The sequence below is a fragment of the Triturus cristatus genome, chromosome 12 (assembly GCF_964204655.1).
Source record: "Triturus cristatus chromosome 12, aTriCri1.1, whole genome shotgun sequence".
In the NCBI taxonomy this organism is placed as follows: Eukaryota; Metazoa; Chordata; class Amphibia; order Caudata; family Salamandridae; genus Triturus; species Triturus cristatus.
The window spans coordinates 580,786,349-580,812,184 of NC_140595.1; the positions used below are offsets into that span (position 1 = coordinate 580,786,349).

Here is a 25,836-nt window from a genome sequence, read left to right on the forward strand (position 1 = left end):
TGAAGAATTGTCTGGAAAGTGTTAATTTTGAAGGTTTGTTTTTTAAACCCAAACACAACTGAGACTGTAGACAAAAAGTTCTTAGATCTGCACTGTATACACTTTATAGCGCGGAAAGACTAGGGAGGGAATGAAAGAAATAAACTGTTGTAAATTTCACACCCATTGAGCGAACTGAACATCGCTTGCCTAGCTATATTACATTATCGATGTCACATTGGGAGAGAGGACTCCTCTTTCGTTTAAGGGCTGGGACTGTAAAATATTTGCTCTGTTTTCCCCTCGGGTATAATACAAAACTCGATTCCCTGCCTTGCCCATGTGATGGACAGAGTGGTCAGACACTCTTAAATTTTTTATTTTTTTGTAAGTACTATACAAAATATGCACAATGGCTGTTAATACCATTTAAAAAAAACTGTTACCTATCCAATTAGCTGATGCATTCAGCAGTATAATAAAATTGGAAAACGATTAATTGAATTTGCGTGTTGGTAAGTTTTTTACGAATAGCTGTAGGGGCTCGCAAATCGATGTGTAATCCATGAAGCCCCCCTGTATTTTGTTTTTAATATTATGAATTTCTGATTATGCCACTGCGATTGTTTTTACTGGGAAGTCTATCTGTTTCTTGTTCCTTACACTGTGAATTTTTGACCACGCTATTGCAATTGTTTTATTGTGATTTTAATGTTGTAAGTGCTCTACTTTTATGGATACCGCGTTATCCGAATAAAGTCTTTTGGATTGGATTGGATAGGAATAGAATGTTGGGAAATTAGTTTTTGTTTGATACATTCTACTTGGCTGCTGTGAAATTTTATTACTAAACAGTGAAGAAAGAGAAAGACATAATCCGAAGCCTCCTGTCCTGACATAGAATACCAATTGTTTGAGTTGAAATGGCTTTATTATAGCAGTCTCCACCTAAAGTTGCTTTGCTACAGTATGCATCCATAGGGAAAATAAAATCCCCCGATTTTTTTTGACAATCTCCCTCTTTCTGGTCTTTATTTACTTTTCACTTTGCACACTGATTGTGGACACTCTTGTAGTTCAGCTCTGAACAGCGGGGTAGCTGGAGTGGGCATTATTAGGCACAGGTGTAGAGAGAGGCTAACTGTTGCTGCCCTTCTGTGTTGGGCCTCCTAGTGCACGGAGGTCCCATCAGCAGCCTCCCAAGTATAGAGAGAAAGAAGCAGCCACAGCTATCAAGGAAGGACATTGGCTACCGGAGCTATTATCGAGATTGAGCTGTTATTCTATTTTAAATAAATCATTTTTGTGGGGATTTTAGTAACTCTTCATTGAAGTTTTATTGCAACAGGTAGTAAAAAAATAAGTAACAAGAAAAAACTTTACGTATCATACATATATTGTATGAAAGTTCTCTACAAATAAAAGAAATCACATCCTTACATCAAAATTCGTATAACAAAAGGGTAACAATAATCTAATTAGTGCAACAGTTGTTTAGCAAGAGCGACCCAAAGAAATTTCCATACATAGTTGCAGATACAGCTAGAGTTTGGAACTCATTCAAAAAGGCTCAAGTGTACATTAGGATGATAACAGAAAGTAGACAGATAAGTGAAAAAACAGGAGATCCAGTGGATGTTGAATAGGGATGGTATATGGTTGGTCAAAATGCATGTGTCATATTTGTTTTGACATTGACATAATCAAGGGTAATAAACAGAAATGTTGTGTCCACTAAAGTTATTTAATGTCTGCCATATTTAGAGCGAAATCCTGGGATTTCCTTGTATAGCCTCTTGGGAGTTGTGGGCACTTCTAAGGTATATGATCCATACCCACCAAGTGTGATAAGATATGCAATTGAATGCTTTCCATTCAGTAAGGATAATCGTGGTGGCAATGGTCAAGAGGAGGCCGAGGACTGCGAGATCACCACTGTTAAGATGCAATGAAAGCGGTGAGCACCATGGGCCTTGGACAACCATCGGGAAGTTTAAGATAATCGTCATCTTGAATATCTTTGTTAATTGATCCCAATATGAGCTAAGGTTGATACAACTAACACACATGTGTTCTGCTGTCTCAGGGGCCTGATTGCAGTTCCAGTATACATCATTATCACATAATTTTTACTTTTATAATTTAGTCGGAGTGCAGTGAAGTAAATGCATAGCAGAAAACTTCGACCCAATAAGCGAGAGGATGATTTTATTTCGTAGTACTGTGTCACAGAATTTGGTCCCGCTTTCTAATGGAGGTGAAACTATGTGCAGGGGCTCAAGCTTTGTGGCCCATTCGCACAGATATTGTAGTAGTTGGTGTGGAGCTGGTTAACCGCTTATATATTTTCGATGCAACATGCCTCGTTGAATACCATAATACCAGGTGGGAGACAAATGGGCCTAATTTAGACAATTGCAACTATAAGTTTCAGAAAAACATAAAATTCGATATTGTCCAAGTTCAATTTAGATTGGAGTTCTGCAAAGAGCGAGGCATGGAATTATCAATGTACAAGTCTTTGACTAAACATAAACCTATGCTGGCCCAGGTTGGTCCAAGGTTAGTGACCACTTCTGCTTGATTTTCAGGTTATGCCATAATGAAATGAGTATTGACTTAGAGATCAAATTTGGCATGTGTTTATCTAGAATTTACAATGCTTTGATAGTTTCTGCAAGTATTTCTCAGGAGTGTGGTACTGTGTACTCCGACATGGTAGAGATATGGTAAGGATCACATAATGCGTGTTCTTTATCTAGCCATCGAGGAGGGGTATTTGAGTCTGCCAGTAGTCAATGAGTGCCTTGAGCTGCTAGAAAGGCAGTTTGGTAGTAGCTCTATGTCGGCAATTTCCAACAACATTGTGTAAAGTCTAGTTGGAGGGTTCTATGGGCAAACCTGGCTTTCCTACCATTTCATAGAAAAGCCGATGTTGATTTATCTGTGGTGTTAAAAGAGGCAGGTGAAAGACGTAGGGGCAGGATGGATGTACAAAGGTTTATCACAGGGGTGATCATCATTTTGAGGGCTTCTCACCTACCCCACCATGATGTTTGTTTTGGGGTCTAGGAGGAGAGAAGATCTTTAACTTTAGCTATTGTTTGAGTTTCATTATGTTGAATTGATTCAGTTAAATCGTTGGTAAATCAAATGCCTAGTAATTTGAAGAATTTGAGTTGCCATTTAAGCCCGGAGTTCCTAAGGTCGATAGGTAAACAATGTGGGTTAAGAGGTAAAACCTCGGTTTGTCTTCGTTTAAGGTATACCCAGACACGAATGACAATTGGTGAATTATGTCAGTGATCGCTGGTATGAATTACATATTTCATCAGAAAAAATAAGAATATTATTTGCATCTGCATATGGAGTGGTATTATATAATGTTGAGCCAAAATTAAACCCTTACATTTCTGGTAAGTTGTTTAGCATTTGTAGCAACAAACCAATGGATAACAGGAAGAGCAGTGGTGACAGGGCAGCCCTGCCATGTACCTTGGCGCAAACTAAAGAGAGTAGACAATGCGCCATTTATTCTGATTCTCACCATAGGTTTGGCATATAATGCTGTAGTCATTTTTATGAATGAACCACCCAAATTATATGTCTTAAGTATTGATTTCAGAAATTTCCACTAGACCTTATCAAAGGTCTGCAACCGCTGGGTCTACGGACAGCTGAGACTTCGCTACAATATGACAGTAAATGTGCATATTCTGTCGCTGGCTAATATTCCTATAACAAACCCTGTTTGGGAATTATGTATGAGTTTGGGGATGAGTGATTCCAATCCTCTAGGAAAATCTTTGCATAGATTTTAGCCTCCATGTTGAAGAGGGGTGTCGGCCGGTAGTTTTTGGGGTTTGATGTGATCTTCACCTTCCTTGTGAATCAGTAAGATTGTTGCCTCCACTGCAGTTCCTGAGACCTTATCCAGCAGGGCAAAGTGATTAAGACAATCCTTTAGTTGTTTTATAATGCGGTTTGTCAGATTTTTATGGAATATAATGGGGGAAGGTCTTGGAGCTACCAGAACGTATATATCGTATTGCTTCTACATCTATCCTTGTCGGTTCCTGAAATAGTTTTTTCTCAGCAAATAATGTACGAGTGTGAGAGTCTTTTTTGGCATTATCGGACAGTGGCTGATAAAGGGCTGTGTAGAAATATTTAAAGACCTCCAGAATATCTTCCACTTTTAGTTTTTTTGTGAACTGTCTGAGGCTTTGATGTGGGAGATTAGGTTACTGATTTTCTTAAATTTGAGAGTAGCCGCCAGTGCCTTTCCAGTTAAGGTAGGGCAATTTCTTGGATTTTTGCACGTATATCCACAGATATGCCCATTTACTGATTAACCACCAACCATCAGTATCCTGTTCTGCTGAGATAATAGATAGACCCGATCTTCTAGAAATTAAAGTGAGTACCCCATTCTTTTTCTTACAGTTGCGAAGCAGGCTACCTCTACCACCCAGCCCCTCTTAAAGAATAATGCTTGTCTGAAACCAATTTTAGTTTGCTGTAAGAACACCACGTCACCTTTCAGGTCATTAAAATTGTTTGATACTTTTGTCCTTTTGACAGGGTGGTTGCGACCCTTGGTATTAAGGGATAATATGTTCAGAGATGTCATTGGTAACATATATGATGCCATAGTATCAGCTTGGTTTGGGAGAGCCTATAAATGGGCAACAACTAATTATAAACAGACATTGCACAACATAGTATTCTAGTGAATCTGAAAGGGGGAGAAATAAGAGCCTGATAAGATACAAAAAAGAGAACCATCAAAAATGTACAACAGAGGGAGTGTAAAGTCTCCCAACAGAGGGCCATGTGTCCCATCCCACCTGGGGTAGTCTGTGAGAGACGTGGTACGTAATGAGAGACTGTAGGAAAGCGACTGGAGTAGCAAGGATCCAGTGTGTGTGGCACTTGAGGGGGCGGCACATGAGTCCCAAGACCTCTGAGGGGCCAGATGATAAGGTTACCCAATAGTGACTTGAAAAGAATTGTACTGTATAGGTGTACAACCGTGTCAGACATCATATTTTGTGTAACAGACGATGCAGCGGCACAGAAATATGTTTAATAAGATAGCGTAACAGCATAGTTACCAAATCATCTACAGTTGTTCACCACACAGCATCCACAGAACTATAATAGAGCAGCGTAACATGCCAACAGGGTCAGTATTAGAACGTATTTGTTCCCAACAGAGACTCAACCCATAAACATATTTAAACCTAATAGTGGTTCCAAATGCCAAACTTCAACCAGATGTCTTGCCCAGAGAGCAGTCTGCCTGCATCTGAGATTCTGATTTTGTGTCCAAAAAGGTAGAAAGAGCTGCAGGGTTCGAGAATATTCTTGCCTGCCCGTTGAACATAATTTTAAACTTTGATGGACCAGAAAATGATTGTCGAATAGCCATTTCAGTGAGCCTGTTCCTCAAGTCCAAAAAACCTTAGCTCTGTATGACCACCTCTCCTGTCGTAATCCTGGGATATAGATATTCTGTGTCCCTGTCAATTTACAACTTTGAGTTTCGTCAAGTAGGCAAGGATTAGTTCAGAATGCCGGTGGCGCAGCGGTTTATAGATCATTGACCGAGGAGTAGAGACGTTTTGGGGATTATAAATTGAAACTCTGTAGGCCATTTCAAGCTCGAATTCCTTAGTAAATTTAATTTGCAAGGTGACCGGAATCCATGACACTAAAATGTCAATCATTGATGAGGCCATATTCTTTGCCCCTTCTGGGAGGCCAAAGATTTGTAGATTACTCCTCCTATTGTGGTCCTCAAGTTAGGTCATCTCAGGTTTAGGGCTAGATGGTGAACTCTCCAATCGCTGAAGGCGTTTGAATTGTGCATTGTTGTAGTCCTCAACCGAACTAATTCTGCATTCAACGTTTGATAACTTTATGTTCATGTCCTTAAGATCTTTGTGGATGTCTGCCACTTGAATTTTAAGTAGATTAGTATTTGTTTTGGCTGAGCTAATTCATGTACCGTATTCAGTTTTATAAGCATAGCTTTGAGTGTGGACACTTTTTCTCGATTGTCCTTCACCGGGATTCCGGCATCGGAGGGTCTTGTTTTGAGCGTTTGAGTTTTGCCTTAATTGTTTTCTCCTTCACACTGGTGAGCTTGAGATCTGCCATGGTGGGAGCTTTATAAAACAAGATTATGTCTGGGTCAGAGCTTCTGGAGCAGCATCTAGGGCATAAACCTCAATGTTTCCAAAGCTGGCTTGCATGTATTTCTGAGGTTGGCGCTGCCAAGATCAGAGAAAGAAACTAGATTAATGCTAGCCAACTTGAGGTGCCTGCGTGGGGATTTGAGGGTATGGTCTGGGGTGAATGTGTGCACTACCAAGACTGGTACCGCCAGAGTCGATCAATTCCAGAGGAACCGGAAGTGAGAGAACTGCATCTCACTGGCTAGTCGACAGGATAACTTCGGTGCCTGGAAATGTCGGGCCGAAAGATCTTACTCCTCATGAGTAATATTCACAGGGATAGTCAGATATCCACTAAAAGGACAGTTCCCATAAAAACCAGCATCCCAGGAATGGAGGAGTCTCAGCATCCCAGCCTCCCAGGAAATAAAAGGCTGTAGCTCCAATGTTGTGGTATGGTTCGCGGCCAAAACATTTTTATTACTGTTTCAAAAACATCATGAATAGGGGATTTGTGGCACTAGTATAAGACTGTTGAAGCTGCCCCTTCCCACCCTCGCATGCTGTGTAACTCCTCCTCACTAAAGGATATGTCTGATAGCTTGGAATCTGTATACCCAGTGAGGTGAGGTAAGGGGTCTGTATGTCAGCTGCTGTCAGAGGATATGCTGAGTGTATTATTGATGGTGTCACTGGACAATCTGGGGACATGCTTGTAAAAGTGCTTGTAAAAGTGCATTGTCACAGCTAGGTTATGTTTATAAAATTGTGCCAATTCCTTATGTAAGCAACTGTTTCTTAGCAGGCAAAACATTTCACACTTTTTATTTTATCTGATCAGAGTATGTAGGATTAGGGAATTTCTGAGGACAGTTGTGGTATTTCAGGGTGGTGACTGGTACTTTTCCTTCTTCTAGGTTGGTGCCGAGGTCCTCCAGTGGGCACCATGGAAAGGAAAAAAAACAAGCCACAGGTAAGTTCATGACTTTTAAAGTGTTCATATCTTTCTCTATGTCTGGTAGAACTCGCTTTCTTCCAACCTCTGCCTTCTGCCTATTCTGGCTCTGAGCCCGTTCCCCCCCCCCCCCCCCTTCTTGTTTGGCGTGGATGATTCCTTAAAGAAAAGAAACTAGTCATATTGACATTCTGGGAACTTAAAGGCTTTCATTAAAGCATACATAGCCAAACTAAAATAAATCACTCAGCCCACATTACATCCCTGGCCAAACCCCATTTCAAAACCATGAGGGAAACCTCATTCACCATAGTTCTTAGGCTGAGCAGATTAGCTAATATTCCACTATTTAATGTTCGGCATTAGAACCCCATTCGACAGCGTTGGTGCCATTTCACTCCCCTGTTACTTCCACACCCTTACCCTACCAAAGCGCATGTGTGAGACCCGCGCTGCTCCTGGAGTGTGGCGGGGCGAAGCGGAGTTTTCTTGGTTCTTCTGCTGACTCGCGGGCTGGTGCTTACCTCCTATATTCCAGGATCTCTCTGCGGACTCTCGCTGCTGTTCTGGGTCGCAGCGCTATTCTTTCCCGTAAGTCCTTTCCTTTCCCTCGGGTTCCAAGATTTTTAAGCTGGTCACTCTGAGTAGCTCAATCTCCTTCTCCCTCGCGTTGAGCAAGAGTCCATTTTCGCTTTCCTCAGCCTTCCCTCTTATTTTCACCTTCTGTGACTGTCCTTCTTCTGTTCCGGCGCAGGCCCGGTTCTAGCGGTTGTCCAGGCCTCGGTCCTTTACACGGAGACGAGGCAAACGGAAAAACTTATCTGAACTCGAGATTACAACTCCGATTCCCACATAAAGGTGGATCTGATTACGTGCTATCCACGAAAGGATTTTTTTAAATGAATATATATATTGAAATATCTCTGAGTTCTTCTGGATATACCCCGTTGGACCCATATTTAAAAATATTAAAGTTATTCAACTGAGGACCCGATATTTTGAACTATCTTTCTCAAGAGTGGAATCGATGGACCAGGTTATTCTATCTGGGACACACTTATAATAGGAGCTAGCAATGAGCTTGTTCCCCTGACTCAATTTAAACCATAGAAGGGGTTTTTATATCCGTATGAAAGTTGGAGAGATTTTATTATTCTTGTCCTGATGAAGGTGGGATTCAAATAAGCATCCACCACCGAAACGCGTCGACGCTTGTGTTTTTAAGAATTGGTTAAAATCCAGGAACTATCTCATGCCAAGATCTATTGTGAAAATAATAGACTGATGATTCCTATACATTGATTTTTACTGGAAATAACCTTTCTCCGATGAATATATTGATTTCACGCTATGTTTTTGCTCTCTAGGTCTTCTTTTTATTTTTAATACGCATTTTCCATGTATTTCATTTATTAGTACTATATGAATTTGTTAAATATTACTTATGTGATTATGTAACTTTTAATAAATTGTGGGGAATTTTTTTTTTATCGACTCAGTTCTTTATCATTTAGTCATATATGGTTGTTTGTTGGGGTCCACATTGAAGCTTGAGCTAGGCCAAATAGTGGGGTGTCTTCACCTCTGACTAGGAATTATAGTGATTGATGTATGTATGATATGATATTGTATATTTGGGAAATAAGGTGGTCTTTATAGATACCCAAGAGAATATTTTTTCTCACCCACCCAAGCATGAGCCTGGCCCATCCAAACAAGAGCCTTGGCCCTCGCAGTTACTGCTTAAATGCCAATAGAAAATGGGCACTTTAATTTATAATGTTCCTCCGAACATTGTTTTTCTTCCTGTTCTGAGAGTTGTGTGATTGGGCTTGGGCTCTTTCTCACAGGCACCCCCAATCACGCATCTCCTTTTAGAAAGGTGGGCTGTGTGGTGCAGGTACAAAAGGGGCATGGCGAAGGGGACAGATTCTTTCTTTGGTACTGGCTGTGTGGATATTTCCTTTTCTATCCAGTGCTGGAGAAAAGAAATTTGTTTATCCCGATTTTCCTTTCCTGACCCTCGCAGCTGCTTATCAGATGGGGATCTGAGGCAGAGTTCTATGAACAGAGTAGGAAAGAAAATGTGTGACTATTTGTTCTTATTTTTTAAATCTGCAAAGGCCCAGCAAGGCACATATTTTATGTATACTTCATTTAAATCGTTTTTATCATTATCATGGCCATGGATGCAAGACAATAAAAATGTCCAGATAACTGGTGATTAATGATCCTGCTGAAGAGCAATCCTTTGTGTGTTGCTAATTTTGAAATGCAGATAAGCTGTATTTTATGTGGATAGCTCAGCGGGTTACTGCCTTTGTCACAGAGATTCTTGTGTTACTTGCAGTTCAGAAGTTACAATCCTATCATAGAACAGTAACCTATGAACTGTCATCAAAGAGTTGCATACAAACCTGAATGGTATAGTTAGAACGTCACTTTTTTTATATTGCGATATAGTTAGAACTTTCCCAGTCTCATTATTCTAATGTTGCTAAAAACAGTTTGTTTGGGCAGATATACATTTTTATTAGTAAAGCCAACCCCCCAACCACTGGGTTACGCTTTAAATCCTGAGTTTGTGCTTCTCCAGACAACAGCCTCTTAAAATCTACTCCCCACCAGTATGGATGACATGTGATTCCTACACCTTGTATTCCTTCTTGGCATATGTGACAATCCCTATAGACTGATTTACATACTTGTATGATTCATTATCTCTGTATAATGTGTGCGTGATGTAAAGTACTGTGACACCCTACAATAATATGAGTAGCGCAATAAATAGTATACAACAAATTAAATGCATATGAGAGAAGAGCTAGGGTGAGATGAAGGGCACTGTTGGAGGGTGATAGTAATGGTGTCTGCGGAGAAAGAAGTCATTGGTGGGGCATCAAAAAAGACTTTAGCACTAGTGCTAAAGCCGGCCCTGTCATGGCCTTTCTGTTTTTTTATTTTTTATTTAATAAGCAGTCAGGTCATTAGGGCAACTGGTAAACATATTTTAAAGTGTGTGCTGATTATATTTACTGCTATATTCAATGTTTTCAGTTTGAAGGTTATCTTACTAATGTTTTTTACCAGGAATAATGAAAGTGGAGCTGGATGGTGGCTGATATGGGGCTGGGGCCAAAGGTCAGCTGTGAGATAAGATGCACAGGAGAGGGATGGTAGAAAAGTGGATAATCGGGCCTGGAAGTACTTGTGTTGAATCCTGGCCTGCTGGAATTTGAGGGTTTGCACTTAGGTCCAGACATTGCTCTTACTTTCAAATAACTCTCCACATTCTCTGTATACACACAGAATGTATCCGTTGTATCATGGTGACTAATTACAAGTAGATATGATGTAATCTTGGGCTTGTAGGTTACCTCCAGAAGCGACAAATTGGGCCCGTAGTGGCCCACCCAAATGCACCCTTGGACCACCCAAATTAAAATTGCTGGAGCCAGGCCTGTTTCGGCGTCTTGTGGTGCAGCATCCTGAAAAATGAACAGTCTTTATTTTCTTTCTTTTGTAGGCACGGTGTTCAGATCGTTCCAGCAACAGATGTCAGGTAAGTCTTCCCTCGAGTCTTGCGCACCCCCTTCAGTATGACTGCAACCTATGAAACTTGGCTTGGGAGATAACATCAACATCCAACTCCCTCTCCTGTTCTTTAGTAGATGATTCTTGCTGAATGTGTACAGCCCGTTTGCACACACAATAACACATGTGACATCTGCCTAAAGTCACCAGCCACAGCATAGAAAACGTGCCTGTTAAACCTGACATACCTACTTGGCATGGTATTCCCCAGACTTTTTGCCTCCACCCCCCTTTTTTGCTGAACTCCTTTTTGTTGGTATTTGGACTCGGTGCACTTTACTACTTCTAACCAGTAGTAAAGTGCTTGTTCTGTCCCCTAAATATGGTAAAATTGGTATACGCCTAATTGGCAGATTAAATTTAAATATGAATCCCTAGTAAATGGTACTACGCGTACCTAGGCGGGTACATTTATTGCTACTAGTGGGTAGCCGCACTCCTTGTATCTGTACCACCCAATAAGGTAGCCTGTGAAACATGTTTCGGGCCTGCCACTGCAGATTAGAGCAGTTTTAAATTGACTTTTAGGCTAGGCATAATCAACCTTTTGCGAGGCCTAGATCTTCTTTTTTAATACTTATAAGTCATAACTAAAGTAGGCTCTACAGGCTCATAGGGAATGATGCATGTTATTTAAGCAGCAAGACACATTATTTTAAGTTTTACATGTCCTGAAAGTGAAAAACTCCTAAAGTCGTTTTTCACAGTAATAAGGTTATTTCTCCCATAGACTAACACGGGGTTACCTTATTATACTTAATGTGATAACTACAGTTTGGCAGCAGATAGAAAAATAGAGAAAAGCTTCTTATACTCATTTGAATTTTAATTTACAATCCTCTTTAATGGTAATGCCCGGTTTGGAGCTAACCCAAGGAAAGGTTATGGTTTAAGTTTCTTTATTGGTGTTATCAGCAAAACCACAAAGAAAATAGAGTTACATCAGCATTACAGGGCCCATTGTCTCCAGGGCTCCGTGCAGTGTAATGGAACTACCCCATGCCCCCACCCATGGACCTGATGACCAGAAAATATTCGCCGGGTTGCCCTTTAAAGGGGCTGTCTTATGTGAAGACCCTTAAGCGGGGGCAGAATGGGCCTCAGACAGTCGCAGGTATTTGGGGCAAGTGAGTTCCCAAAATTCTGATGTCAGAAGGGTCAAGAAGGGCCACCATAGCTTGGGAAATTATGTACCTTGATTCGACAGGGAGAGGGTAATGCGTTCCATCCCTAGTATGGGCCACAGACGATGTAACCAGCCTAAGTGAATGGGAATCTGCCCTGTACCCCAGTGGAGAGGATATTTTGTAAGGCAGCACCCAGGGCTAGACTGATCTGTTTACCCCACCGAGACCTGAGGGGAAAGGAGAGAGCATGTGGTAGGTCCAATACTATGTAAGCTGGGAATCTGGGAAGCTCTGTGTCCAAGTGGGTGTCAATGTCTGTGAGCACTCCGAAGGCCTTGAGTTACAGGGAGTCCCACAAGATATGTAGGAGCATGGCTGGGGATCCGCATTCGCGCCAGCACTCTGGAGATCTGGGCGGGTTATATTTATGCAGTCGGTGGGGCGTGTAGTGCCAATAAGTATCGCTTTTCATGGCTGTCTCGATACTGGCGATATTATGAGCAGTGTGGTGTGCCGACTCTTTTGTCGTATGTTCCCTGCCTATTTCAGTCTCCCAACGTGTCTGGCTCTTAGATTTGGAGACCTCTGTGATTGGGCCTATCAGTTGGTACAGTTCTGAAACCAGGCGCCTGTCAGATTCTTAGACAGGAGCCAGTGCTCAAAGGGAGTGAGTTGCCGCTCCTGTGCGAACGGAGTGGTGCATTACACAGTGGAAAATCTGGATGTAATGCCATCGCTCTGATTCTGGGAGTGCATACTCTGAACGCAGGGACTCAAAAGGGAGGGGGCTCTCCAGATCGAACAGGTGGTCCATGGCCCTACAGCCCACCTGGTTCCACACCTGGAATGTGGGGTCATGGAAGCCTGGATTAAAATCTGAGTTCCTAACTATGGGAGTCAGTGGTGAGGGGAAGGACGTTGGGTCCCACTGTGTCACTAGTTCATCCCAGACAGCCAGCAACGCTTTAGTAATAGGGGAGAGGTACAGGGTTTTGGGCCTTGCTTGTTTATGAAGGAAGGGTATGCTCCACAGAGCCTGACCTGCTGGTGCTCCATCCATAAATAGCCAGCGCTTTTTCGATTCTGCGCGTGACCATTCCACAAAGACCCTAAGTTGAGTGGCCTGGTAATAGCAGAAGAGATCGGGGACTCCTAGACTGCCCTAGATTGGGGGTCTATAGCTAAGGTCTCTACGAATACACGGGTGCTTTTCCGCCCACACAAGTGTATTTCGTGCTGTAGAGAGCACAAGGTCCAGGGAGGAGGTGTAGCCGGAAGTACCTGGAAGAGAAACAGGATCCTTGGAAGGATCAGCATTTTAATTGCTGACATTTGCCCTAACCAAGATAGGGTTTAGGAACGCCTTGATCTGGTGAGTCAGCGTCTGATAATTGAGGGCAATGGTGTCCGTGATAGTGGAGGTAATTAGGAGACCGAGGTATGGGATGGATGTCGAGGCCCACAGTGTGGGCAGGACCTGCCGCAAGGCGTCTAAGGTTTGTGCCTGAAGGGTGAGGTTGAGGGCCTGTGAATTATGAATGTTTATCATAAAGACCGGTGCCAGGTCAAAGGCCTCCATCTCAGCCAAATAAGCTGGTAAGGAGATGGCAGGCTTCTCCAAAGACACTATAACATTGTCCGTGTATAAGCTTATGTTGTGCTGTTCCCCTCCGAATTGGACTTTTTTATCTGTGTGTTAGAGCGGATTCTATGGGCCATGGGTTCCATATAGAGGGCGAAGAGCAGGGGTGACAACTGGCACCCCGTCTGGTTCCCCGATTAATGCGAAATGGGGGCAGAGGAGCACCCATTGACGCGGACCACCGCTGTGGGTTGGGTGTAGCTACTGAGGATCCACTTTTGGAAGCAGTCCCTTAGGCCAAAGTGTGCTAGGGTTGCTGCTAGATAGGGCTAGTGGACCCTGTTGTATTCCTTTGCTGCATCGACGTCGAGAAGCATTTTTTCTTAATCGTACCTCTGAGATTTGTCAATGTGCTGAATTCTTCTGGTGTTATCACTGCACTGCCGTTGAGGCACAAATTTGGCCTGGTCTGGTTCAATAAGGCCCGGAAGGAAGGGGTTGAGTCAGGCGGCGAGAATTCCCATAAAGAGCTGAAGATCTGTGTTCAAGAGGGAAATGGGATTGTATGAGGAACACTGAGTCTTGTCCTTCCTGGTCCTGGGGATTACCACTAATGCCGCCCGTAGCATGGAAGGGGGAAGCGGGACTGAGTCCCCAATCACATTGAAAAGCCTAGTAAGGAGGGGGGACGAGGCTCTGGCAGAAGACCTTATAAAAGGAGGCCGCAAAGCCAACCAGATCCGGAGACTTGGTTAGCTTTGGGCGAGATATGCTGGAGATAACTTCTTCAATTCGGATGGGTCGATCCAGATTAGATGCCTGCGCGTCTGTCAAAGAGGCAGTAGCAGCTTCTTTGAGGTATGCTGGGATCACATCTGAGTGAAGGTCTTGTGCTGTGTAGAGGGTCTGGTATAGTCACAGAAGGACTCCACAATATGCACGCCATCTGACCATTCCCGCCCCTTCGTGTCCACAACCTTTCAAACTCCTGTCTCCTGGCGTTGGGCACAAAGCCGATTTGCCAAGAGGCTGCCAGAGCGGTCGCCCCCCACATAAAACCAGTATCGGAGCTGGAGTGCAGCGTATTCAGCTCGATCAGTATCTTATGACCGCAAACTGGGCGTGGGCTGCCTCTTAATTGTCTCCAGATCCTGGGGGCCCCAGTCCTCTTATGTAGGTGCTCGAGCTCGGGGCAGGTTCTCCCTTTTATCCCGCTGAAGTTTGTTATCTACGGCAGCTATGGCAATGAATTCCCCCCGGACTACTTTTTCAGGGCTTTCCACAGCGTGGAGACCGTAACCTCAAAGGTCCATGATTGTCTTTGTGATCTGGGCAATAACTTCAGGGTGCTGGAGTAAGGTGTCCCTAAGTCGTCAGGTCCTGGGAGTTGGGCCGGGAGACAGAACTGTGAGAGACACAGTCACGGCGGCGTGGTCCAAGAGGGAGCGCAGTTCAATCTCCGCCGACTGGACCACAGAAGCAACCCCCGAAGTGCACAGAAAATCATCAAATCTGTCATAGGTTTAGTGGGCGTGGGAATAGAAAGTGAAGTCTCCGGAGTGTGGTTGCGATGCTCTCCAAATGTCTACAAGGCTTGTGTCCCTCAACCAGGTCAGTCCTGCTAAGGAAAGAGCCTCTGTCCGCCTGTGGCGTTGTGCCGATCTGTCTGGGTCACTATTAAGTGCAAGATTTAGGTCTCCCCCATCAGCACCAACCTATCCTGTGAGCCCATGATCTTAGTCACCACTTTGCGGAGGAAGGGTTCCTGCCCCTCATTGGGAGGAGTATATTGTACTTACTATAATGCTTCTGAACCCAATGCTTAGGGAGTATGCTTGGAACCTGCCATTAATTTCTGCCTGTTTGAGCCCCAACTTTCCATTGAATGCCTGGGGAATCAGAATCGCCACCCCAGCTGACTTGGACGGGAGGGACAGGAAGAATTGATGGGGGAAGGCCTTTGAGTGAAGTCTGTGTTGGTCTTTGTGGACGAGATATGTCTCTTGCAATAAGCATATGTGTGCCTCGGAGTTTTTCAGGTATGAATGAATAGAGCTCCGTTTTAGCGAGTGATTGAGGCCTTGGGCATTGAAAGTGAGAACCACTAATTGGTTAGTCATTGCGTTTTCTAGTGGGAGGCGGTGTTTGGTGTAGCCCTATGCTGCCCTGTCTTATCACTGTCACGCCTTGGGATAGAGACGATCAGGTCGTGTGCATAGGGGCGGAATTGAAATGTGTATATGTGTTGTGTCACTAGGTAAACTAAACCCTGTAACAAGAGGTCCAACTGGCCCAAATAAAAAGTAACCAAATATTGTCAATATGAGGATCATAGTCCAGGATGGATATCACCATGGAGTACCAGTCAAAAGGAGGAATATCCATGGTCCCCCTCCCCGCTGAGTCTCCTTAGAAGGAAGGGAAAAGAGAGAAGCGAGAGGGAACATAAATGGAATGGGAGTGCATTGTCCATTATGCAGTCGTCGACCCAGCTGAATCTCTGGCCAGTGACTAGAACCGCCTGTCTCTCTCTGGCAATGGTGTCGGGGTCTGGGTGCAGTCCGGCTGGGGAGGATCTCAAGCTTTTCTGGGGTTCCCCTTTCTCACAGCCCTGTCGCCTCACATGGGGGCATTCGGGAAGGGTGTTTCAAGTTGAGTAGGCGGCATGCCTCATCCGATGAGCGGAGCTGATGCAGTTTCCCTTCTAGGCGGAAGTCCATGCAGAAGGGGTGCCCCAGCAGTAGGGCACTCCCAAATCTCAGAGGTTCGAGGTAACAGGTCAGAAGGCCGTACGTTTCTGGAGGGTGAAAGCTGCTAGGTCTTGAAACAGAAGTGGGGTGTGACCTTGAAATTGAATGGGGTGCTTATCTCTGGCACCCTTTATTATTTTCTCTTTAAGGATGAAATCGTGAACTCAAGTTAGTATATCCCAGGGGGGTGAGGAGGGTGGGGCGGTCCCAGCCAAGGATCTCCTGGGGCCAACTCTATGAGCATGGTCAAGCTTGATCTCTACATCGGGAGTAGCTTCAAGGATGAATTTAAACAGCTCTGTCACAAAGGTGACAATGTCCGATCCCTCTGCCCCAGATGCAATGCCTCGAATGCGGATGTTACTACGCCGATACCTGTTCTCTAGGTCCTCGGCGTGGGCCTGCAGGTCCAGATGTTGGTCTTTGAGGCACAGGATCTCTTGCTTGAGTTGCTCTATTTCCTCTTCACGCCCCTGTTTGTGATCTTCCATAGTAGAAACTCTGTCTCCCAGGCCCTCTATGTCCCTGCGAACCTCCCAGAGCTCCCCAGCCAGTTCTTTTTTGAGTGACTGAGGGTCTTCTTGCAGTGAGGCAAACCGCTTCGAAGTAGGGACTGGTGATTGGCGCCTCTGCCTGTGCAGCGTCTGAGGGTTCCTCCATGATCGTTGTTGAGGCTAGGTCTCCGGCCTGGGCCCCTGTTTGTTTGAGGAGCATTTCCTTAACATCCTGTCTCTCTTACCCTTTCCTGAGGCCATGATGGGAGGCTGGGAAGGGCCGTCTCACCCCAGCAGTTGTCCAGAACCGGTGTGGTCTGGGGAGCCAAGGTGGGCAGCCTTATGCCTGAGAATTCTGGTCACGGTCCCAGGAGGGCCAGGAGCGGGGCCAGACCCGGTCAGGCTCCCCCCATTTGGAATCGCAAGGACAGTGTGGTGGGGGAGGCGGCCTCCTCCCTCCGTCGCCCCCAACCCCCACAGTAGCAGAGGACCAGGGCGCAGGGCTCTGCGACTTCCGTTGGGAAGAAATGGTAAAAGCGAAGGCTCGGGTCAGGCAGGTGAGAGATACAAAGTCTGTTCAAACTGCTCCTTCAGGGTAGGTAACTGTGGGGCAGGGGATTCTACAGGGCTTGCTCACCAGCAGGACGAGCTTGATGGCCCTCGATCCGTATGTGGTTATGGGGGGGGGGGGGGGGGGGTGTCCCTCAATTTCCTCTGCGTGGGGCTGCTAGGACCAGGGAGGGTTCCTGGCATGGGGGGGGCCCTCATATGACAGGCAATACAACCCCGCCCCCCCCTTCTCCTCACCTTCATGCAGGGTCTGCACCTCTGGCTGCCTTATCGCCCAGCTGCAGGGCTTCGTCCCCGGTCTCTGCCCCTCCGATCTGCTTTGTCGCTCACCATGTGCGTGATGGCCTCCAACTGGGCTGCGGAGGAGGAGGTCCGGACCCGCCCCAGACCACCATGTTGATCTAAGGGCTTCATTGTTTCAGGGGGGCCTCCGGAGTGTGCACCCCGATCTGCAAGTGGTGGTCAGGCTGCCTCTCTGCTTGTCCGTACTGCGCCTCCCGATTCGGACTCCTCCCGGGGGGCCCGCTGCTATGGGACGATGCATATGACGAAGGCGATATTCCATCCTGAGGTCCTCCCGCAGCAGCTCCAGTGCCCCCCCGGAACTTCGGCTGGGCGCAAGCTAACCGCCGACAGGCCGGATCTCAGACGGTCAAAGGGTTCCCCAAAAGGGAGTCTGTCAGGAGCTTCAGGATGAGGCGTGCCCGGCCTCCCTTGCATTGGTAGGGCTCCGTGCTGCAGGCCGCTGTCTGTCCAGGCCTCTCCCAGGCCCCTCGGCCTCCGTATGGGCGTGGGAGTGCCGGAGTAGCTCTCGGAGCATGTCTCCCACCTCCGGGGGTCACTGCGCTCGGACCGGGGACTCGACTCCGCGCAATGGAAGCTGTTGATGATGGGGCCTGTCAGCGGGGAGCAGAGAGAGACGAGGGTGCATCTCACCCATCTGCCATCTTGGCCACTCCCCCCCCCCACCCCCCTGGGAAAGGTTAGACAAAGGGAGAATCCCCACCATCAGGCTGGCACTGGGTATAAGAATAGCACCTTCAGAACTTCTCCTCACAAAATGCTTTGATCTGTGGAAGATTCAGAAGAAGGGCTGCCCTGATGTCTAAAAAAGGAAGACTGGACCTGTTTGCCTTGATCCCAGGATCCCCAGCAGTGACGCCAGGGGGCTGATGACCTGTTTGAATTATAGGGGCTTGATAATCTTCCAGAGACCGCCCTGCAACTGCCCAGCACCACCTGGACCTGCCTGAGCCATGCTGTTTGCCTCAGCTGGAGTGAATTCTGATCCCCGAGAGTTGCCCCAAGGTCCTGGGCTGTCATCAGAGTGTACTCCTCCTGCCTCAAATGTACAAAATCTACACTCCAGGTGAAAATCCAGATGTTTTGGGACTTTATGCGACTGCAAGATGGCTCCTTGCTTCAGCAGCAGCCACTGCGTCTCCCTCAAAGTGAAGCTTCAAAGGCGACTTGCTCTTTAGTTCAAACAGCGACTGTCCACGTCTCCAGCCAACACTAAGCTCCAGCGACAACTGCTCCTCATGCCAACAACGAACTTCTCCTGGCCCCCAGCAACGTGAAGCTCCACCTTAGGCTCCTCGCATGGACAATGACTCAAAGACGGTAAACTCTTCACCGGGGCGAACCTGGTCCCTGTATCCGACCTGCATTCCATAGGGTTGGCCTGATCTTGTGACTTTGACCCAGTACAATGTGAACAGATACCAGTTATTAGCACTTTGTGCTTTTTGATCATATTCCCATCCAGAACTTTAAAAACTCATAACTCTGGCTTTACTGGATGCAGTTTTGGTGTCATTTTTATAATTACATTGTACTATATTTTTCTGAATTGGATTTTGATTTTTCTTGTGTTGTGTTTTCCCTTGATTACGGTTTGAGTGCTGCATAAATACTTTACACATTGCCTCGAAGTTAAGCCTGACTACTTTTGTGCCTAGCTACCAGGTGATTAAGCACAGGTTTATTTAGAAACTTTGTGGTTCACACTGACAAGGAAAAGGAGGTAGAGAAAAATGAAAACACTGCTACAAAGGGGGAACGCAGGAACCTGCACAAGTAAGATAAAGTGGCAGGGAGTATCTGGCAGGACATTAAAGAGGTCTGAGATGGACACAGGACTACGCTGCCTTGATCTTCAGCTCGCTGGCATTTAATAGTGCCAGCCGTGGGCTTCTGAGCAGCACTTCGGGAACAGTCACTCATTTTCCAAATTAAGTAAAGACATTCATCATGCGGCAATGCAAACCCCGTTTTTCAAATGCACAGGTGGGGGAGGGGGAATAAACTTGTCCTCCCCCAGAAACTGAATAACCTTAGTAGTTTGCTGATGACCTTGCCCTGTTCATGTGGGTCATTGGATGATCTATTGTTTATGCTTCCTGACAGAGTTATGACCTATGTATTGCAGGGGTGAAACTAGACCCGAACTTCGAGGGGGGAGGGGAGATAAGACTCCCAGACAGAGCCGGCTCGATCACTGGTGTCGGCTGTTACAGCAGTCTTTTTTGGTGCTCTCCTCCCCATAACCTGCTTCTCCATGAATTCCCTCACTACCGCTCTCCAACAGTGCACCTCATCTCTCCATGTCAAGAATTCCTGTCATACAAGGGAAACACGCCCTTATGTAAACAGGAGAGCTGTTACATAACTCAAGGGAAACACGCCCTTATGTAAACAGGAGAGCTGTTACATAACTCAAGGGAAACACGCCCTTATGTAAACAGGAGAGCTGTTACATAACTCAAGGGAAACACGCCCTTATGTAAACAGGAGAGCTGTTACATAACTCAAGGAAAACACGCCCTATAAAGGGAGGAACCGGGAGGTACAAGGCTGTCGGATATTGTGTTTACACCGACGTACCTGCTTCGTGAAGAGCAGTGTTCCGGAGTGGTGCTCCAGTAAGGCAAGAACGGAGGTAGGTCGAGTCGTTACTCCCTGGGCCGTGTCTTGCCCCATCGTCACCTGTGAAGGACCCGGAAGCTCTACCGGTCAACCATTGAGCTTCGCTTTTTGACTCGGCTGAGTCCAAGCGCAGTGGCGCTTTTGCTGGTTGGAGTCGTAACTCCCAGCCCGACCAGAGACACAGGGACTGCCAGCTGTAACGCACACCAGGAGGTGTTTGCCGCGTTACAGACTCGGAAGTCCACAGGATCGATCGAGCGGCTGCTCTCGGTTCAGTCTTCTTGCTTGTGATTGGGGTATCGGTGACGCATCACCAGGAGGTGACTCCGCGTCCCGGTGCAGTCTGAGGAAGAGGTTGAGCGGCTGCTCCCTTCAGGTAGAGACCCCGGCTGGGTGTTTCCCTGACTCCTCGATTCTCCCCAACACTCTTCGTGCCCCTCACAGCCTACCGATTGGCATTGTCGGCCATTTCATTTCTGCCCTCTGTTGGCATACGCCGGGATCGGCGTATATGCAGAGGACGGTTAGGACCATCCGTGCTGTGGGCTGGTAACGTACTTAGCCTGGAGGATTCCAGTGACTATAACTTTTGTTTGTTCTTTGTATTTTATTTGCCTTCATTAAAAGAACTAACCCTTCACAAGTGGTTGCATCCTCATTGTCGTGTCTGTTAAACGATCCTGAGACGTTCAGGGCGTTACAAAATATCCGACCTTAATAACACTAACTGTCTCCCGGTCGATAACAGACATGGCAACACTTGATGATGTGCTGGCTGCTTTAGCGGCCATGCAAGTTGAAGTGGCTGCCTCTAGGCAAGAAACAGCCGATGTAAAAGCCAGACTGGATGCTATACAATTGGACCCGCTCACGCCCAGCACCTCCCTCACGAACCAGACCCCTGCGGTAGTAGTGGAAATGCCGGTAGCCATCCCCTTGGCAACACCAGAGAGGTACAGTGGGGATCCTAACACAGTGCAGGTATTCCTCACACAAGTGGCGCTACATTTATCGTGCAAACCAAAGGCGTTCCCCACGAGTCAGGCTCGTGTGGCTTTCCTTATATCCTATTTGGCTGGAAACGCGGCACAATGGGCCGTACCTCTGGTGAGCAGGGACGACCCCCTCTTATGTGATTGGGGTGCTTTTCGCGAGGAATTCCTGAAGGTATTCGACAGAAGGGCTGACTCGTACACGGCGGACCGTGAAATGCTTGAGTTGAGACAGGGATCCAACGACCTGGTGCAGTATCTCAACGCGTTCCGAAGGCTGGTTGCGGAAACCAAGTGGCCTGTTGCTAAACAGACGGCGCTCTTCCATCAAGGGCTGTGCGATGAGCTCAAGGACGCCGTGGCTCATATTGACCCTCAACCCAAGCCATGTGAGGGCCTTATCAACCTGGTATTACGGCTGGAACATAGGCTAAGTGAAAGAAAGGGGGATCATGGGAGAAAAGGAAAATCCCTTCCATCCTATGTGACGGTGGGAAGTCCTGAAACTTCCACCGCATCCAAGGGAGAACCCATGGACATCAGCGCTATACGAGCGAGCCTCACTGCCACGGAGAAAGAGTCACGCCGTAAACTAGGATTGTGCCTATATTGTGGCAAAAAAGGCCACTACGTACGTGAATGCCCTGCCAAACCGAAGACGTCACGTTATCGGGCCAACCGGTCGGTAACAGCCGTGGTGGACATACCGTCGGAAAACTAGAGGACTCCAAGACCAGAGAAGGGGCATCTCGGAGTCACTCATCCATCCCTTCACTTTCCAACTCGGTCACTAAGGGACAACGACACCTGTTTATCACGGTGCACGTGGGAGTGCATGACCAGTGGATACCCGTTGTGGCCATGGTGGATTCAGGGGCCACTGGCATGTTTATGGACCACAACGAGGCATGCAGGCTAGGGCTAGTGCTTCTTCCCAAAGCAGTACCCGAAGACGTCTATGCGGTAGACGGAAGGCGGTGAAAGAATGGCCGGTGCCCCAAAGCGTGAAGGACGTCCAAAGTTTCATTGGCTTCGCCAACTTTTACAGGCGGTTTATAGATGGATTTTCAGGAGTGGTGGCCCCAATCACACAGCTACTGAGGAAGTCCAAGGAGTTTGTCTGGTCCCCTGAAGCGAACAAAGCCTTTGAGGCCCTGAAAAGCGCCTTTGGTAAGGCGCCGGTGTTGGCTCACCCCGATCCGGATCTCCCCTACGTGGTGGAAGCGGACGCGTCGGATGTGGCGCTGGGGGCTATCTTGTCCCAACGCAACCACGACACAGGGGTGCTTCATCCCGTTGCGTACATGTCCCGCAAACTCAACGACGCCGAACGCAACTACCATATTGCGGAGAAGGAGCTTCTCGCAATCAAGGACGCCTTCACCGAATGGAGGCATTGGTTGATGGGGGCAAGACATGTGGTATCGGTGTACACGGACCATCGGAACCTACAGTTCATGACGGCCACTAGACACCTTTCTCCCAGGCAGCTGCGGTGGATGATCTTCTTTGCGGGGTTCAACTTCCGCATCACATATCGGCCGGGGACGGAAAACCGGAAGGCGGACGCCCTGTCCCGTCAATCTGCAGTTAAGGAACCATTGCCTGCAACCGAGCGTTCCATCATTTCCCCGAGGATGGTATTGGGGGTTATCCAACCGGATACTTTCCTGAGGGGAAGAAAGAGAGGGATCAGGTCATTCGCATGGCGGAGGTGGCTCCTCAGTCACAGAGAATGGCAGCCTAAGGACGGGATACCCCTGAAGGGCAGGTGCCTATTGATACCCACGCCTAGGCTAAGGAAACAAGCATTCATCTGGTGCCATGACTCTCCATGCGCAGGTCATTTGGGCTTTGAAAAAACGGTGGCTAGCATGGGACGGCATTTCTGGTGGCCAACCATGAGAGTGGATGTCAGGAGGTGGGGACAGGAGTGTCCTACGTGTGCTACCATGAAGGCCGACCATGGCCGAACCCAAGGGCTCTTACATCCACTTCCGACCCCGGATAGACCATGGGATAGCATATCACTGGACTTCGTGGTGGGCCTACCGGTAGACCAGGGGATGACGGCAATACTGGTGGTGGTGGATTACTTGACGAAAATGGGGCACTTCATCCCCTGCAAGAGTCCCTACGGCCGGGGAATTGGCGTCACTACTCCTAAAGAATGTGGTACGACTGCATGGATTACCTGGGGTGATCGTGTCGGACCGGGGGTCGCAGTTTACTGCGCAATTCTGGAAGACTTGGTGCACTGCGCTGCATGTTAAGACCGCCCTGTCCACCAGCTACCACCCTCAAACGGACGGCCAAACCGAGCGCCTGAACCAAACGCTCAAACAGTATCTGCGATGTTTTGTGGACCAGGGCAGGGAAGAATGGGTCGACTTGCTATGGGTTGCAGAGATAGCCTATAACAACGCCACTCACAGCTCCACACAGTCCTCTCCGTTCTATAGCAACTATGGCCAACATCCCAGGTTCTTGCCATTTCTACATCCGTTCAGAGAGGACAGGATTCCCGCCACAGCGGACAGGGTGGCACACATAAAAGACACGTTGATGCGCTCAAAGGCTGTCCTAATAGAGGCCAAGAGAAGATACAAGGCTGCGGCAGATAGGAAGAGAAGGCCCGGGCCACTGTACCGCACTGGAGACTACGTCTGGATATCCACAAGAAACATGAGGTTTCGAAAGAACAGTGTGTTCCATCCCAAGTACATGGGCCCCTATCGAATTACCAAGTGTATGGGTCCCGTGAACGTGAAGGTGTGCTTGCCCCAGTCATTGCGGATACACCCTGTCTTTCATGTATCATTGCTCAAACCAGCACCCTCCAAGCCGTCTGGGACACCTAGGCCGGTATGCGTGGAGTCGGAGGTGGAGTATGAAGTGTCGGGCATACGGGCGTCCAAATGGCGCAGGGGGAAGCTGTGGTACCTGGTTGCGTGGAAAGGCTATGGCCCGGAGGAGCATTCATGGGAACCGGCTGAAGGGGTTCATGCTCCGCGCTTGGTCTCCTTGTTCCATCGGCGTTTTCCTGCCAGCGCTGGACCCGTGGGGAGCCGCTGAGAGGGAGGATGTACTGTCAAGAATTCCTGTCATACAAAGGAAACACGCCCTTATGTAAACAGGAGAGCTGTTACATAACTCAAGGGAAACACGCCCTTATGTAAACAGGAGAGCTGTTACATAACTCAAGGGAAACACGCCCTTATGTAAACAGGAGAGCTGTTACATAACTCAAGGGAAACACGCCCTTATGTAAACAGGAGAGCTGTTACATAACTCAAGGAAAACACGCCCTATAAAGGGAGAACCCGGGAGGTACAAGGCTGTCGGATATTGTGTTTACACCGACGTACCTGCTTCGTGAAGAGCAGTGTTCCGGAGTGGTGCTCCAGTAAGGCAAGAACGGAGGTAGGTCGAGTCGTTACTCCCTGGGCCGTGTCTTGCCCCATCGTCACCTGTGAAGGACCCGGAAGCTCTACCGGTCAACCATTGAGCTTCGCTTTTTGACTCGGCTGAGTCCAAGCGCAGTGGCGCTTTTGCTGGTTGGAGTCGTAACTCCCAGCCCGACCAGAGACACAGGGACTGCCAGCTGTAACGCACACCAGGAGGTGTTTGCCGCGTTACAGACTCGGAAGTCCACAGGATCGATCGAGCGGCTGCTCTCGGTTCAGTCTTCTTGCTTGTGATTGGGGTATCGGTGACGCATCACCAGGAGGTGACTCCGCGTCCCGGTGCAGTCTGAGGAAGAGGTTGAGCGGCTGCTCCCTTCAGGTAGAGACCCCGGCTGGGTGTTTCCCTGACTCCTCGATTCTCCCCAACACTCTTCGTGCCCCTCACAGCCTACCGATTGGCATTGTCGGCCATTTCATTTCTGCCCTCTGTTGGCATACGCCGGGATCGGCGTATATGCAGAGGACGGTTAGGACCATCCGTGCTGTGGGCTGGTAACGTACTTAGCCTGGAGGATTCCAGTGACTATAACTTTTGTTTGTTCTTTGTATTTTATTTGCCTTCATTAAAAGAACTAACCCTTCACAAGTGGTTGCATCCTCATTGTCGTGTCTGTTAAACGATCCTGAGACGTTCAGGGCGTTACACTCCATATCCCCTCTCTGATACGCATATCATGGTTTTATAGTGCCGCTCATAGCTCATTGACACTCGGTTCTGTGATTTGCATGATACACGTTCTTTGCAGCAGGCACATTAACCCTCTGCCCTACTTTACGATGAGCCAAAACTGCCACTAGACAAAATTCCAAACTTTCACTAGTAGGAACATTAATCAACAGAGTTATCATGACATTTTTTATTTTTGCCTGAAAACTGCTTGATGCACAAGAACGTTCATGAGCTTTAAACCAAAAATTATGTTTAAACACAGTGACCCCACAAAAGTTAATACCAGGTGCGGCTGCACCGATCGCACCGCCCTAAAGCCAGTCCTGCTTATAGCAATGGGGCAGGACAAGCATTTCCAGCAATGGGGTCAGAGCTAACCTCATAGCCATTATATGAGGAAAGGAGTTGGTCAGAGCTAACCTCATAGCCATTATATTGGGGAGAGGAAACTTTCACACACAGACCCAAGCAGAAGCTTGCCAGAACATTTGCATGCACATCCACTAAACCATGTAAACATTAGGTTAACTCCCATAGAATTAGTAT

General features: G+C 47.2%; 1 protein-coding gene across 2 annotated transcripts in view; it reads left to right on the forward strand.

The window, feature by feature from the left end:
* Nucleotides 1–25,836, forward strand: part of MARVELD3 (MARVEL domain containing 3) — an 813,614-nt gene that overhangs the window by 236,244 nt on the left and 551,534 nt on the right. For both annotated transcript variants that reach the window (XM_085638771.1, XM_085638772.1), the window contains exons 2-3: nt 7,079–7,134; nt 10,643–10,678. In XM_085638771.1, the coding sequence (XP_085494897.1) occupies nt 7,108–7,134; nt 10,643–10,678 (63 nt within the window). In that variant the 5' untranslated portion in view covers nt 7,079–7,107. The remainder of the gene's footprint in view (nt 1–7,078; nt 7,135–10,642; nt 10,679–25,836) is intronic.